Source organism: Camellia sinensis, chromosome 3, assembly GCF_055761805.1.
Source record: "Camellia sinensis isolate YWXY chromosome 3, ASM5576180v1, whole genome shotgun sequence".
Classification (NCBI taxonomy): Eukaryota; Viridiplantae; Streptophyta; class Magnoliopsida; order Ericales; family Theaceae; genus Camellia; species Camellia sinensis.
Window position 1 is genome coordinate 228,944,608 of NC_138963.1, and position 17,668 is coordinate 228,962,275.

The following is a 17,668-nucleotide window of genomic DNA, read 5'->3' on the forward strand; positions in this document are numbered from 1 at the left end:
TAAAATAGTTTTGGTCCAAAACAGTTTTGGTCAAAATGGGGTGTAAGGTTGGGATTTAGAAGTTCTTCTTGCTAAAGAAATCAAACATTTATTCAACATAACTGTCATCATCGAGTGATCAACCTGAGGCACTCAAGTCTTAAGGGCGATCAAAAATGGGATGTGTATAGTCTTTTATGAATATAGATCTTCTAAATAAACATTGTAACTACAACACGACCCCTACACATTAATAAGCATTGCAACTGCGACACAACCCCCACACTCAGATTTGTGAAAAAAGTCATATTTATCACATTTCATAAGAAGAATTATAAAAATGACAGTAAAGTTATTATGCACTTGAATTTGATTATAATTTCTTTTTGGACTTTTGTTAATTCTTTCACATGCATATGTACTGCCTTTATATAGGTGAAATTTTAGTTAATAAATGGATCAATAACAAGAGGTTTATATTGATACAAATTGATAATTTAATGTGATAAAATGTAATATTTTTGAAGGGCAAATTACACTAACCTCCCTTGAGGTTCGAAGAAAATACAATTAGCCCATACTTTTGACATAATTACACTAACCTTCCTTTTAGTATAATTATAGCGAACAATGATAGGTAGACACTTAAATAAGCAAACATAAATATACATTTTAATAGGAAAGATGATAACATTATTTTATCATTACTACGACTAATGAATTACTAAGTGTTATGTAAATTAAAAATTAGAGAGATGTTGGTGTTATTATTAAGAGTGTAAAAATGGCCCATGGCTCGTGGACGGCCTGGGATGGGCCCAGCCCATTTAGGCTAGGACCCAAGCCCAGCCCGAGGCCTTGGGCCATCGTTTTGAAGCCCGTCTCAACTCGTGGGCCAGGCTCGCTTGGTCCGACCCATCAGCCCGCTCAAGGCCCACTCAAAAGCCCGGCCCACCTGGACTGCTCAAGGTCCAGTGTTATTTTTAATGGAAAATAATAAAATTTTGGTGGAAAAAATAAAAAAAATTGTTTAGGCCCATCCAAACCCGCTCAAAGCTCAAGCCTAGGCCCAGGCCCAGGCCCAACGGTCCGTCCAAAGCCTGAATACCCCTGGGCTTGGGCCTATTTTTCTGGCCCCCGGCCTGGCCCGATTTTTGACGAGAGCCTGCAAGGCCCGACATTGGCTTAGCCTGGCTCGGCCAGACTTGAACATAGATGGATCGAGTTGGGCCAAAATTACACTCGTAGTTATTATATAAAAATATAAAATTAATTATATTTTCTTTAAATTTTAAGGGATGCGAGGTATAATTTACTTATTTAATTTGGGTGACGGGAATTATTTTTTGCCACATGGAAACAAATATATATTATATTTTTTTTGCAATTTTTATATTCTCTCTTGCTAGCTTGTCCCCCGTCTCTCTCTCTCTCTCTCGCACGAGCGCACGCGTGTTCGCACGCTCATTGCAGCACCGTCTCCATATCCATCATCTCCCTTTCCCTGTCTCATTCAGAGATTCCACCAATGGAGCACCCTGCCCCGGTACTTTCTCTCCGTCTCCCTCGCTGTCTTTTTCCCCAATTCGCTGTAGGATTTTTGTTCTTTGATTTTGATTCTCAGTCTGGTACTCTGTTTGTTGATGGTGATTGAGATTATCTTGGGGCGTATCTTTGAGAGGAAAAGAACTCGGAATATGATTTTTGTTTCACCGATTCTTAAAAGGTTGATTCGAACTTCAGATTGGTAAACACTTTCTCATTTTATTTTATTTTTTGTTCTTTGATTCCGATCCTCAATTTTGTACTCTGCCTGTATGTGTACTTGACAAATTCTAAACAGCCCCATACATCAACTTAGGTACCCTTTTATATGTTGAATTATGTTTTTCTTTTGCATGTGTTAGAAAGGCTTCCTTCATGTGATGTGATGTGGCTTCCAAGCGTGATCACCTTTATTGGGTACTTAACTTCCTGCTGCTTGAAGGATATCTACTGTGTTTATTTTTTAAATTTGTGTAAATCAAGCTCTATTGATTTCTATCGTTTGTGCGTTCAATGTTGAAGACTAATTTGATTTTGTTTCATATTTCATATATTTTTGGAAATCCTGCATCAGAAGGCTAATGCTACTAGTTGGACCAAGCCTTGGTGCGGCGGTTGCAATTGATTTTGCTGTCAATCATTCAGAAATTGTAAGTATTTTCCAAATGCACCATAAATCCAATTGGGGAGGCTTACTAGTTGCATCTCGATATAAATTAGTATAGTTAGTGCTAGTAATGTATGTTTATGGCTTACCATAGGAGGTTCTGCACTTCTACTGCACACCTTTCAAGTTGAGAAACTAGTTTTGATTGATGCAAGTGTTTACTTAGAAGGCACTGTCAACATGAGGACGTTACCCAAGGCAATAGCCTATGCTGGGGTGCACATGTCTGTCAATAATTGTTTCCTGTTGTTAGATTGTGTGATACTCTGGGATTTGGAGATACTGCCGCGCAGCAGCACCTGCTGCGCGCCCAAAACGGCGTCGTTTTGGACTCCAAGGTTATTTAAAAAATTTCAAACAATTCCAACGGCACCAAGGTTTGATCTCATGACCACGCCCGCGCATGCAGCGCTCTTACCGCCGCGCCACTTTGCATCCTCAATATTATATACGACACATATATTATTTATTATATTATTCAAATGTATACCCAACTGCAGTGTCATCAAAAACAAAAACAAATAAAAAAAAACTATATGTATATAAATCTAATTAGGTGAATGTCATAATCTCACTTTATTTTGTAGTTCTTACTTTCATAGTGAGAGAATAAATAATGTACATTTAATTTATATTTTTTGTGAATTGATGACGCCACTCAATTCGATATATATTTGCACTTATTCATCTAAACAAGAAGCAAAATGACTACTTCAAGAATAAACAATATAATTCATCAAATCAATAATTAAAAAATAATAATTATCAAGTTATGCCAAAAACTACAATATGTCCATCCAAAATAACACTAAAAAAAATTCCAAGGCTCAAACAAAATTCTATAAAACCCATTTGAAATATTCAAAATGTCTCAAAAAAAAAAAAAAAAAAAACCATTATCTAAGAATTACAATACAAAATAAAATAAAAATACTACATTTCAATTTTGTGGGGGAGGTTGTGAATGACTACAAAATTTTAAAAAAGTTTCATTATCTAAGAAGGACTCGTCCCCCATGGGATTGACCTCTCCTTCATCAAATGACATCCCCTAAAAAATAAAAATGAATAAGTGTGAGAGAATATATTGGAATCAATTTATTTATTTTATTAAAAACAAACAACATTACAAACTTAAATTGCATACCTGAGAAGTTTGTGGATTAACTAATAGTTGTGAAGATAAAGGGGTAGACTGTGGGTAACTTGATGAGCATGCAATGTTAGTATCGTCAAGCTTGAAAAGATTGTGACCATAATTCATCAATTGTGGCCAATAGGGTATCCCAACGTCCTAATTCATAAAATACTGTTAGAAGTAAATATACTATTATAAGAAAATTTAAATATAAAAAATAAAATCTAACCTGTGAGCGGCATAAAGAGGAACTTTGAACAATTAACGTGTTGCTTGATTGGCTAATTTTCTAAACAAATTATAACATTTATCAATACATTGCATGAGTCTAAAAGAAAGCAAAAATTAGAATCAAATTAGGTGAACAATACCTTACTAAGGTCGGTAGGTTGTGAAATAATTTTTTTCCTCTTATTAGTCTTCTCATACCAAGGTTTTAATCTACCCCCGCCCTTCTGTCCACTTTTTTTTTTTTAAGCCTTTAACTCGTGCAAAGTTAGGATTAGAAGTCATATCAATGTTTCTTCCACTACCACAATCACCGAAATCATCAAATGATACCATCATTTTATTCACTTTTGTACACAGTTCCTTAATCCTTTCATCAACCAATTGATAAGCAGGCTTATAAACAGATGCTTGAGTTGCTAGTTTTACCATCCTAGGACAAAGATCCTTGTAACGTGCTGATATCTCTAACTTGGGATCATTCTCATCCACTTCAACTTTTCCTCCTTTAATTTCACCACTCTTGGCATCTAATCTCCATCGACCTAATATGTACCTCTTAGGAATTTCCATAACATTCATTCTATCAAGTGCTTTAATTGCATGACCACTTAAAATTCCAATGTTTTCAAACTTTTGACAAGTGTAACGAATTTTTTGACAATTTTTTTCTCCTCCTAACTCATTGACTTCCATATTACCCTCCACAATATACTCTCTATCATCACCATACAAGCTAATCATGTACCGAACTTCTCCTTCTAACTCATGGCATTGCTTCACTTGACAAAAAAGTGACATATCCAACTCATTATGAAATAAGTCAAAGATAGGAGGGGTGTACAAATTCGCAACTTTGTTCAAAATTGGAGACTTTTTCAATTTCATTCTCGGCAATTGTTGTCTAGAATTATATATAGCTTTTACTTCTTCGTACCGCTTATCTACAACAATCCGATTGAAGTGGGTAAAAAATTGAACAGTATTATGATCAGCTTGCAAATACCTCTTTAATGTTGCGTTCAGGCATTCACTAAGTTGGGTGCTTCGCATTCCTGCAGTGAACAAGTATTTCATGTAAACGTGCGCCCATTGCTCTCTTTTTTCCCAAGTTTTCTTCATCCACGCATTCTCATACAAGTTGTATTTATCAATCAAAGAATCCCAAGCTTTAATTAACTCGTGTTCATCCTTGCATCCAAAAATACAAGCTTTGAAATCACTACCAAATTTTGAACCACTCTTATACAAGAACCCTAAATGTTTCAAAGCATTTTGCATTAGGTGAAAAGTGCATAATCCATAGAAAACCTTAGGCATGACTTCAGATATTGCCTTAGTAATTGCCTGATCTTGGTCTGTGAAAAAACTGGTAAGCTCTTTCCCTGACATTGCATGCAAGGAGGTTTCAAATAACCACTCAAATGAAGCTGTAGTTTCATCATATAATAATGAGGCACCAAAAATCACAGTCTTTCTAAAGTGGTTAAAACCAGTAAATAAAGCTAGTGGCCGATACTCCTTATTTGTGCGAAATGTTGTGTCGAATGATACGGCATCACCAAAAAGTTCATAATCTGTAATCATCTCATGGTCAGCTCAAAAAATATTAGTAATCATCTCATCCACATCCAATTGAATTGCATAGTAAAAATATGGATTTTCAGCTGCTTGTTGCTGAAAATATCTTGATAAACTCCCAGCTTCTCCGTATTGCAAATTTCGTTGTCTTTTTCCACGCAAGTAGCTTTTTTGGTCTTCTCTCGTGAATCCCAAATTTTCTTTTCCCCCTGCTAAGGCACTAATGAGATCGTGTGATGCTTTAAGAGAGATACCAGTGTCATCAGCTATATCAACATTCAAAGCCTAAGCCTGACATAACTTTCTTTGAGATGGTATCAAATGTGTGCACTAAGGAAGATGCAAAGGATGGTTGTGGTTGTCATCAAACTTTTTCACTATCCACTTTGACAAGTCTCGATCCAAAGATACATACATAAATGCATTGCACTTTGTTCTTGTCTCATGTTTAGGATGACTTACAATCATGTACCGTTTATCTTTTTCTTTTTCTCTCTCCTTACAACAAACAAACTTCCTGTTAATCATAGCACCATCTTTTCTACTTTTGCTATGGTAATCTCTTTTAATGCCAAACCCTATAATCCTTCCATATTTATTATAGAATTGATATGCGACTTCCTCTGAATGAAATTCCATGCCAAGACATGGTGTTTTATCTTTGGTCAACTCCCCCATATCTTTGCTACAACCCTCATGTCCATCATTCTCCATTCTAACACCAACAAATCTAAAAGATTGAGAACAAATATAAAAGTATGGTAAGATTTTTTGAGATTGTTATGACATAAAATTTATATAGATGTCACTGTAAAAAAAAAAAAAAAAAAATATTAGTCTTTGTTTATAATTTTTATAATTTTTTATTCTACTTATCTAATAAGATGCCAAGTTTTACTATTAAATTTTTTAGAATTATCTTCTCTAATTTTGAAGTAGCATAACATATTCTCTAGAACATAATGCCTTTTGATTAAAAAAAAATGTTTCTAACCTCAAAACAACCTAACATTTAATGGCAGAGAAAAAATTGACAAAGAGCAATCACCAATTGACCAATTGAAAGAATTAAGATTCACCTTTTTTTATTCCACAAAATTCATCTTTACAACAATATGTTGTTGACAAATAAAATGATAAATATAATACGGTATAACAATATAATAGATGTAACATTATTGTTCTTAGTTTTGAAAATATGAAATAAAAGTTAAACAATAAAAAATCTTAAATCTAGTCATTCATTAATTTTAGAATATTTTGTATTAATTTATTTATATATTTTATTGTTCACTTTATTAATGTCAAAAAAAATAAAATAATAAATAAACCGTAGAGACTAAACAAAGCAACGCACAAAGGGGTAACAATAAAAGTAGACACATCTAGCATCTAGTATTAATAACGAAAGCAATAGTTCTAAAGACAGAGAAAAAAAAATGACTCCTAACATTCTACAGGGAAAAAAAACCAACCAATCACAATTACAATATTGAAGAAAATTTTGTGTTTTTTGTTGAGGCCTACCAATATTCCAAGAGCAAATATGTTGTATTCGTACAAACCTGAATAGTATGGTGCAAGTGATAGAGAGTCTCCGACGAAGGTAGATAGATGGTTAGCCGATGAGAACAAACTTTTTAGGTTTTTGAGAAATTGATAGTTAAGAGTTTGTTTGAGATTTTAAAAATAAATTAGAGTAAAATAAATGATAAGATCTTAAATAGTGTAGTTTTGATTTTTAAGATTTTTTTAAAAAACAAAATTCCAAAACGGAACTGGTATAAAATTTCCAAAACGGAACTGTTGCGTACTGTATATTTATAAGGTATAAATAATATATGCTATAAGGTATAAATAATATATGTGTCGTATATAATATTGAGGATGCAAAGTGGCGTGGCGGTAAGAGTGCTGCATGCGCGGGCGTGGTCATGGGATCAAACCTTGGTGCCGTTGGAATTGTTTGAAATTTTTGAAATAACCTTGGAGCCCAAAACGACGCCGTTTTGGGCGCGCAACAGGTTCTGCTGCGCAGTATCCCCAAATCCGATACTCTGGTGCTTTCAGATGGTTACATTACTCTGCGATAATCCTGTGTGATTGCTTTTATGTAATTAGGAATGTAAACTTTATCAATTAATTTTATCGATAGAGGATGACTATCTCATGATTATTTGCTAGCCACATAAACTTGCAATACTAAGACTTAGGTTGTCAAAAGATATATATATATATATATTTCTTTTCCTAATAGGATTTTCCAAGTCATGTAGGATCAGAGAGGGAACAAATCAATGCATTCAAACTTCTTCAAGGCTGCATTTAGGTGGTTTGAACTACATGTGAATGACTTCCTCCCCCTTTCAACCCCCCTAGTGATTGACCAGAGCAGTCTTTTGGAGCCATTTGCTTTAGGTTTCATCCCTAAAAATAGAATTTCTGAATTTTTGTGCCCCTTAGATTTATGGTAAGACCAGGTGATACAAAATAGATCCTATATCGTTAGATTTCTCAGCTTCAATTGTAAATATGCCACACCATACAACCAACAGGAACTTTTACATTTTGTGTCTCTGGTCTATCTGAGCATGAAAGAGAATGTTGCCTTTATTATTACTTAGTGCATGACAAGTCGCTGTAACATGAGTTAGGATTGACTGCTATAACAAGAAAAAGAAAGGCCTCGTAATTTATCATGGCCTTGCAAAATCTTTGTAATTTAGATACTACATTCTTTGATGATTTTCCCGAATATAGTTATTTTGTCCTACACTAAAACATACCATCCATTTTATCTACATCTTTATTGTCACGTATGACTATCCATATGGTACACTTTAGCAGTGCCAACTAAAATATCAAACTTTTAGCAAAGATATGGCATTTCATGACCTAGAAACACATTTTAGACTGCTATTTCCCCTGAAACCAGTGGTAGAATAGAATAGAAAAAATAAAAAACATAAGCATATCGCTGAGTTTGAAAAATCTCTCTCTCTCTCTCTCTCTGTGGTGACAGTCAAGGTGATCAAATATTTCTTCTCATTGAGGCAAGAATTTTAAGATGCTATTGAAAAATAATAAATAAGCACTCTGAATGGAAAAAAAAAGAAGGAAAACAAAAGCAATTAGATGGAGTTTCTTTTTTAAATAATTTTTTGTTTGGTAAGATACTTAGTTTTTAAGCTCTCTACATATGGCACTTTTTTATTGCAATCCAACAATTATGCATCAGCACTAATATGATCATGTAAGCTTGTGTCAATGTTTGTTATCTTTTTGAACATATTATTCACCACAAAATTTTTTTTTTTTTTGGACATATCATATACTTGCATACTATATTGTTTCTCATGAACATGTTTATTTGTTGAAGAGCATCCCGCTACGGTTATATGCAACTTTTTTGGCCTTCAATGGCTTACCATTTGGTACCTACTTAGATTGGACTAATGTAAGTGTTTTCTATAATAGTTAGTACCAGAAAATATAATACAGTGTTGAAACGTTCACAGTTGATTTTTTTCTTTGGATCTCATTCTCTTTCTGCGTGCCACTAGGTGGGTCATCTACATTGCCTATTGCCTTGGTGGGAGGATGTTACTGTGACTTTTATGAATAGTGGAGGTTATAATGTGAGCTCCCAGATAAAACATGTAAGTTAGAAATTGTTTTGCTATTCTAACCAAGAACTATTGATTGTCTTGTTCCAAAAAATATAATTGTGGTTGGTAGTTGTGTATATTTAGGCTATGTTTAAATGGATCGTGTTTATTGGTGCAGCCTTGAGTTGCAATTTTTATATTATTCCTTGCAGAGAAAATATCTTAGACATATATGTGGAAGGCATTGAAATTTGAAATAAGTATGTGGGAAGCCCTTGATTAAGTGTTCCACACTGCCTTCTTTCATTTCTTTATTATTTGCATAACCAATTAGCCATTTTGATATTCATTTTCTTTTGAAACAGAATTCTAACTTAAAGTTGGGCAATGACTGAAATTTGTTTGCTAAATCTATTTCAAATATATGATTATGTGCTTTAAAGAATGTAATTTTGTTAGGGTACTCGTTTTTTGTCACATTCAGAGGTTGTAATTTGACTGACAGAAACATGCATATGACATACATCATGTTTAGGATTTGAGGTTTTTTTAGGTTTATAATTTTTAAGTTTAGGGTTTAGGGTTTAGGGTTTAGGGTTTAGGTTTTGGGGTTTTTAGGGTTTAGGGGTGAGAGTTTAGGGTTTAGGGTTAGGGTTAGGGTTAGGTTTAGGGTTTAGGGTTAGGGTTAGGTTTAGGGTTAGGTTTTGGGGTTTTTAGGGTTTAGGGGTGAGGATTAAGGATTAGGGTTTTAGGGTTTAGGTTTTGGATTTTTAGGGTGTAGGGGTGAGAGTTTAGGTTTTAGGGTTAGGGTTAGGTTTAGGTTTATGGTTCAAGGGTTAGGGATTAGGGTTTAGGGTTTAGTGGTTAGGTTCAGGGTTTAGGGTTTAGGATTTAGGTTTTTAGAGTTTAGAGTTTATGGTTTTGGGTTTAGGGTTGGAATGTTTTAATTTTTTTTTAAACATCTAACCTGATGAGTGGACTTCGGATTTATAATTATTTTTTGGACGGGGCTTGAAACCTAATGTTAGGATTGAGCTAGACTTGGACAGATATACAATTTCCTTATTATGTAATACCGTTCCACCCAGAAATTGCCCGAACTGATGTTTGTTCACCCTTACTTGTCATGCCATTACCACATGCATGCATGATTAGGACTTCATATATTATTGACATGTGCACTAGATGCCATCTCAAGTTGAACTTCCATTAGATGCTATCAATTTCTTAGGGTTACGCTCACAAACTCTACTTGAGATTTGCCTAATCCATGTAGAGAGGACGCTTTGCATGGATCTTGGAATTAGTCAAGATGCATCTAAGCTGGTTCGGACATCCAGTCATCAAATGTATAAGATGAAATTTGAAATTTATTATTTTCAAATTGTATGTTTCAATTTTTATATTGTAATAGTGAGTTAGTAATGGTGGAGAAAGCGGTGTGGTGTTTTCTATGGCACTGATAACAATGGTAGTGAAGATGGATAGTGGTTGTGGTGATGGTGAAAGAGCAATGTTAATGTAATGATGATGGCTATTATAGTGGTAGTTATAGTAATGGTGGCAATGGTTGTAGTGATGGTGGTAATGGCAATGGCAATGGCAATTGTAGTAGTGGAGTGGTGGTAGTAAAATGATAGTGGTGTTTATGACAATAATGACAATGGTGATGAGCATGGTGATAGTAGGTGGTGGCAATTATATGATGGTGATGGTGATGGTGATGGTGATAGTGATATTGATAGTAGTCGCAGTAGCAGCGGCGGTGGCGGTGGCATGATGGTGATGGATGTAGTGGTGGGTGATAGTAATAGTGGCGATGGTGGTATTAAATTTATAATAGTATATATTGACGCTTATGTTTAGTTTCACTCAGAATTAAGTAAGTCTCATATGATTTAATTTTTTTTTTAAACTTTTACCCTACATTTTAAGAGGTATTTAAATTTTTTAGTGATATCAATTGTGATTATCAAATGTGCTTATTTGATAATGACTTAATACATTCAATTTTAAGTGCTGAATCAGGCTATCAAACACCCCTAAGTTATGAACTAAATTATTGTGATATTTAACAAATTAGAAAGTGTTGCTGGTTTCACTTTTTAGGATTTGCTTTTCGAAAAATTGATTTTTTATTTTTATTTTTCGTATTTTTTTGTTTTCATTGATTTTTTTAATATTTTAAACAATTTAAAAAAATTTTAGATACACATAACGCAAATACACTTAAAAAGTATAATATTTGTGATTTTTTTTAAAAATTCACTAAATATAAAAAATTATAAAAAAATATAAAAATTCAGTACATTAACATATTCTTGTATATTTATTAATTTTAAAAAATATTTTTTTATAAATATTTTATTTTTTAGATACATCGAAGTAAGGTGCATCTGAAAAAGTAAAAAATTACTTAAAAATTTTAAAATATTTACTAAAGATAAAAAAAAGAAGTAAACAAAAACTTAATTTTCAAAAAATTGAAACCAAACACAATGATTTATTTTTTTGAAAATGCTATGAATATTAATGTATTTATTAACAATCTTACGAATAAATTCACAAGTTAATGTGGGTCTTTTAACTTGTGATAGTTGATCTTATCAAAACATGTGAGTGTTAGTAAATATGTTAATATCATTAACATTGTTGCATTTTTTTAATTCAACATTTGAAAGTGAGATGCCTACACCTTTTTATCATGTGTATTAGTAAAATTTTTCTTATTGGTGTTAAAAAATTGGAGGTAAAAAATTGGAGGTTGCATCCCATCTTAAAAAAAAAAAAAAAGGTTGCAATTTTAATTCTATCAATGAAGTATTCAATGTACCAAAAAGATTGCATAGGAAAATAACAAACCTAAAAATGGGAAATTATAACATAAAAACTATACATTTCGTCCAAAAAATTGAAATATTTCATCTTAGTGAGATGAAATCATGAAATTTAATCCAAATGACATTTTTTGCGTAAAATTTAAAAAATACCAAAACTATAAATTTCATCCCATAAATAAAGAAATTTCATTCCAATACCAAATTTTGGAGTAAACTTTTGAAATTTCATCCAATTAATATTTTTTCATAAAATTAAAAAGTAAAAAAAAAAAAAAACATAGTTCTGTTAAAACTGAGATTTAAAATGAGAAATTTTAACTCAAAAATGTAAATTTCATCTACTCGACAATTTTGCATAACATTCAACTAATTGAGAAAATTTTTAATTTTGACAAAATTAAGAAAATCTTTAGTTTTTGGAAACTGTGAAAATTTCATAGCTAAAATGGAGAGATTTTAACCCAAAAAGGGTAAAATTTATCTCATAAACTAAGAAATTTCATCTAGAAAATAAACTGACAAATTGATAATTTTCCATAAAATTTAAGAAATTGAGAACTTTCTCAATTAAACTAACAAATTGTAAATCTCATCCTAATAATTGAGAAATTTTCATTCCAAACCCAAAACTGAACATTCAGGATAAAATTGTGAATTTTATTAAAGAATTTTCAATTTTAAAAATTAATAAAATTTTCATTTTGCAATTTTGTAGTTTGCAAGAAAAAATAATCTTATAGATTTATTTAGTGCTATTTTACAGTCCAGCTTGAACCCCACCCGGCCAAGTCTAGACCCGGATAAGAGATAAGGGTGAGAAAAATGAAAGATATGGGGGGAGAGAAGAGATGGAATTAAACACAATACAGACTTGGGTTTGGGTTTGGTTGGGTGAGGTGTACACTGGAGAGAGAGAGGCCATGTCGATGTCTGCTTCACTTTCCTTCCTTCAAAGTGCTTGCGCGTATTCGCAGCAGCAGCAGCTTTACCTCCGTGCCAAGTTGGAGTGTTTAGGGTCCTCGTCCTCCTACCAGCCACTGATTGTTGAAGCCAAGGCTAGAACTAGAAGAGAAGACAGAGCTGCCCGCCACTCTCGCCTCAGAAAGAAGGTATCCCCCCTTCCCACATTTTATTTCAAATCTCTTCCTTGTTAAAAGGGTATGATGTTGGAATTGTCAGTAACATTTATATGAGACAAACAAGACTACCATTACCATTTGTTTTCTGAATACGTGCTCTTGGAAGTCTACAACGATCCCTGTTCTTGCAAACCAAACACTAGGGTTTTACTGTTAACCCTTCAGATTAAAATAGTGCAGACAAAGAAATTAGGACAAATCCAAACGGATAATACTTGCCACTAGTCCTGAGATAAAATAATCCTGGATTATTTGGTTTGAAATGACGTGTATTTGACTACCTTCACATTTTTAACCAAAGAATGGTCTAGTAATCTATTGGACATGGAGTCCTCAATCCCATGAAATAAACGCCCTAAGGGTCTGTTTGATTGAGTGGATTATAGTATAGGATTGGAATTATTAATCCATGGAAATAGAATGTCTATTGTTTGGTTGCAATTTTTGCTATCAGGATTAGATTCTGATAGACATTCTATTTAACAAAACTTTATTTTATTTTTAGTCTTACAACTAATAATGCAAAACAAACATATAATTGGGATTATATATTTTCATATCCATTGCAAAACAAATGTGGACAAGAGAGAATTATTTATGAAACTAATCCAGTTGGATAACCAATCTTACACTAATCCCATAAATTGTTAATCTTCTCACTACTAATCATGCTAATCAAATAGGGCCTTATATTCTAAAGTTTAATGTCAGGAAAAACATAAGTTTTTCTTGGGGCTTAACATCTCCACTTATTGCATCCTCTATTACATTTTATCGGGGACAATTTTGCACATTTATAATATGTTAGGTCTTTCCCTTCCCTAACATTTTCATTTATGGTGATCATATCACTTGTTTTTATTGTTGCATCTATAGGTGATCAAATCATCTTAACTTATTCTAATTTATTTTTAGATGCTACTCTTACCATTTATTTGTATTCATGTCTAATTCTATCTTTTTTAGTCGTACCACTCATCTATTTAAGTTTTCTTATGTTAACTAGACACATTTTATGAATGTATTGTTTCGTAGTTGCTCTATATCAAGTTTCGTACAACATTGTTGGCCTTACAGTAGTTCTATAAATTTTTTCCCTTTCATTTATTTTGGTATTCATTAATCACATAATATGCTAGATCTATGAAGCATGGGTATTTAGAAAAATATGCCGTACCCTTGCCGGGTACTTACCGGCATATAGTACCTCGTATGGTACTTCTAGATACGTACCGGATATACGAAATACCTACTCAAATTTTTTCTTTTTAACTTTTGGCTTACCCAGACGTACCTAGTATATACCCAAACCGTACCCTACCTCAGTTAAAACAGTATTTTCTTCTACTAAAGAGATAAAATTCCTTTTATTAGATTTTTTTATTTTTATTTTTAGTTTTATACTTAACATGATTTTAAAATTAAACTATGGTTTGTAAGTTATTTAATATATTGACATTTAATTTTGATTTATACATTTACTTTTGATATTAAATGTTAATTATAGATTGGATCTTAACAAATTAAATCATTTAATTAATTTTTGTATTACTCAAAATTAAAAATAAATATTTTTTTGCAAGCACACCAAGCCCAAGCCGTACCCGTACCCGTACCCTACTTTTCTTAGATTTTACTGTATCGATGTACCCGTATCGTACCAGTACCAGTACTCGTACCCGTACCCGTGTTTCATAGTGCTAGATACACTCCTCCACTTAAGTCAACCTACTTCGATTATATGGATCACATCATTCTCAACCTCACCATCCTTATTGAAATGTTTACTATAAATTATCTTATGGTTTTCAATAGTCAATTCTTCCTTGTTTCTATTTCTACTATCACTAAATCAGGGGTGGAGGGAAATGATATTGGTAAAAATCATATTTAAAAAAAAAAATGCTTAAAATCTTCTAGAGAAATGAAATTGCTTTCTTATGTGAGTTTCTATAAGTTCTTAATTAGATCACTTATGAAACTTTATGAATTTAAGCACATTGAATAATTTTCAAATAATTACATAGGTTCTGTTTGGTGTAGCTTCTTGTAAATTTGAAGTTGATAATTAAAAAAATTGAAGCTAAAAGCATTATTATCAGTTTTCTAATCGTTAGCTCTTTTCAAGCTATTTAAGTTATTTTTTTTCTCATAAAATGTAAGTAAAAGTTGCACATAACACTTTAGTATATATTCTTTAGATTAAAAAAAAAAAAAAAAAAACTATAAGCAATGCAAATAAATTTCACGAAACAAGACCATAGTCTTAAAAAAAGTTGATAGCATGTGTAAACTTATACTAGTCTCCTATAATTTTTGATTCGGTCAATTATCTTATATTTATTTTAATAGCTATTTAATCCTTTTAAACTCGACCTGACACACCGTTCACCTGTGCGAAATTTGGCCATCTCTCACTAAAATTATATTTTATATATTCAGTTTTATTTCTAAATTCTACTACCCCTTTTTTACGAAAGTGTTTCTCTCTTGATTTCTATTTTAGTGTTAATTCCTTTCTTAATATTCACTATTTGTTATTCATTTATATTCCGATGAAGTTAATATCAATACAACATAATTTGTATTTAGTTATTGACTGACCCGTGTAAGGGAAAATCCTAGATCCATCTTGATTATAGAAACATTGTTCTATTTTCTACTATTTGTGGGATTGGAATTTGACCCTTTTATGGTCCATCCATTTATTTGTTGGATTCTGTTTTTAAAATCAATTATGTTGTCTTGACTACCCAATATGCAATATTTGTCAATTATACAATTCACTTATTATTTTCTCAGGTAGAAGGGACACCAGAAAGACCTAGATTGTGTGTCTTCCGCTCCAACAAGCATCTCTATGTCCAGGTGATTGATGACACTAAAATGCATACTCTTGCTTCAGCTTCAACGATGCAGAAACCCATATCCGAGGAGTTCAACTATAGCTCTGGTCCCACTATTGTAAGTTCCCGTACGCTAATATTTGCCAAAATAAAAAAAAAAGAAGAAAAAAAGATGGAAAAAGATAAGGTTCGCAGGATAAATTACGAGATAAATTACGAATTAATAGCTTCTCCTTATTATTCTTTTGCACAAATTATCAACCAGCTCACCCAATGCCTTTGGTGGAAGACTTTACTTAAATTGCTTTGGCATAGTATGCTCTTGCTTAATTATTGATGCCTCGAGGAAAATGTCATGCCCCCGGATCTCTGAGACTTGGACCTGTAATACACGAGTCAACGTGACTAAGCCGCTGATGCAAGAGAGATAGTTAAATAAACATTAACAATGTTGTTTCGGAATAAAACACAGTAGAACCTTCCCCTTTGGAAAATCAATGCTCCGATCCTGTACATTCCCAAGTTACTAAAATTGGTAGGAATGTGCGTTTTTAAGGGTGCTTTCACATGGTGTAGGCCTCAACATGTCAGATATATTGGAAATTAGAAAGACAAGTCTGACATCGCACAAGGGTCAATTTGGAATAGAGGACATATTCTGTGCTTTGACTTTGAAATTTGATTTACAGTGACATACTTGTTAGAAATTTATGAAACTCTCCTGATTTCATCTACTATGAGTTTAGTTTCCAACCCCATTGGTCCTGCTTGATTTGGTTTTGTAAATCTCTTTTTCCAAAAATCAATTTATAAAATGCAACAAAATCTGTCTGGTTTTGAGAAAATGGTCAAAAAACCCACTCTACAAGACCAAATGAGGTCTGTTTGATATCAAATTGTCAAGTACCAGAGATCTACTTACTGTAAAAATTCAAGGTTGAGTCTCCAAATATTTTGTGAGATGTGTCCCTCCAAAGTGGACTGCTCTGCTGTGACTATGCTAACACTATTGAAAAAATGGATTTTTGGGTTCTTAAGGTCACCGGATAGATTATACAAACTATGGATCACCAATATAGCCTAAAAACATGCTTTTAAACTTCTAAAATTAGAATACTAATCATAACATTACTGTGAGAGAGGGCAACTCAAGGTAATACGAAGCTTAAAACGATAATTTTAAATGAGGTATATTTTTGAATAATTTTTTTTGTAAAATTTATTTCACTTTTTTAAGATGAAAATTATTATTAAATAATTAAAATTAATTTTTTTTTAATATATTCATTGGTCTAATTGATAATTTGGGGTAGTTTGTAGGTAAAATGAAGTTTTGGTGCCACATTAACAATTTGAATATAGATGGCAATGATAAAATTGATCCAAAACCAAATAGTTTTAGGAGTAAAATTGATATTATTAAAAGTTTTGAGTGATAATTTGGGAGGCAAAAATGAAAATTTCTTTGTAAAAAATGAGTGCTGATATTTGCATAGCTTTGGTGTCAGGGTGTGGCAAAGAAAGTTGGTGAAGTTATTGCAAAGTCCTGTCTGGATAAAGGGATCACAAAGGTGGCCTTTGACCGAGGCGGATATCTGTACCATGGACGTATTGAAGCCCTAGCTGATGCAGCTCGGGAACATGGTCTTCAATTTTAGAGCTCGGGCAGACTATTAGTTGTTTAACTTGTTGCAGAAAGGCATGGGATGAATAAATATTCAGTTTGAACGTAGATGCGGATGATCATAGATCTTATTTCTGTTTAAATTGAAAGAAATTCACACAACTTTGTGCTAAGTGGTTGTTGTATTTTTGAAAAATACCCAACCAATCATTGAAACCGATTCTATCAATTTTTTTATGTGAGAAATCCGCCTTCAATTCTCTCTATTTTTTCATCAAATATTTTTGAAAAATACCCAACTAATCCTCAAAACCGACTATCAATTTTTTATGTAAGAAATTTGTCTTCAATTCTCATTGAATTTCATCAAAAATTTTGAAAAATACCAAACTAATCTTGGATTGGATTGGAGTAAATGTGGTCGTCTCTTATTTATAGGCAACTTAGGCCTTACTACGAACATTTTAGAATAT

General features: G+C 32.6%; 1 protein-coding gene across 16 annotated transcripts; it reads left to right on the forward strand.

Annotated features, from left to right (window-relative positions):
* Positions 1-1,332: 1,332 nt before the first annotated feature.
* Positions 1,333-17,455, forward strand: LOC114309872 (large ribosomal subunit protein uL18c). 16 transcript variants are annotated; one of them, XM_082922488.1, is made up of 8 exons: positions 1,372-1,525; positions 1,635-1,726; positions 1,887-1,941; positions 2,099-2,174; positions 8,702-8,797; positions 12,337-12,695; positions 15,528-15,689; positions 17,068-17,455. In XM_082922488.1, exons 6-8 carry the CDS (start codon positions 12,435-12,437, stop codon positions 17,227-17,229), a joined length of 585 nt encoding a protein of 194 aa, XP_082778614.1. In that variant the 5' UTR covers positions 1,372-1,525; positions 1,635-1,726; positions 1,887-1,941; positions 2,099-2,174; positions 8,702-8,797; positions 12,337-12,434; the 3' UTR covers positions 17,230-17,455. The 16 variants fall into 16 exon arrangements, with proteins under 16 accessions (XP_082778622.1, XP_082778616.1, XP_082778623.1 ...); XM_082922493.1 differs by having other exon boundaries at positions 17,080-17,455; XM_082922494.1 differs by having other exon boundaries at positions 12,350-12,695; positions 17,080-17,455.
* The last annotated feature ends 213 nt before the right edge of the window (positions 17,456-17,668 follow it).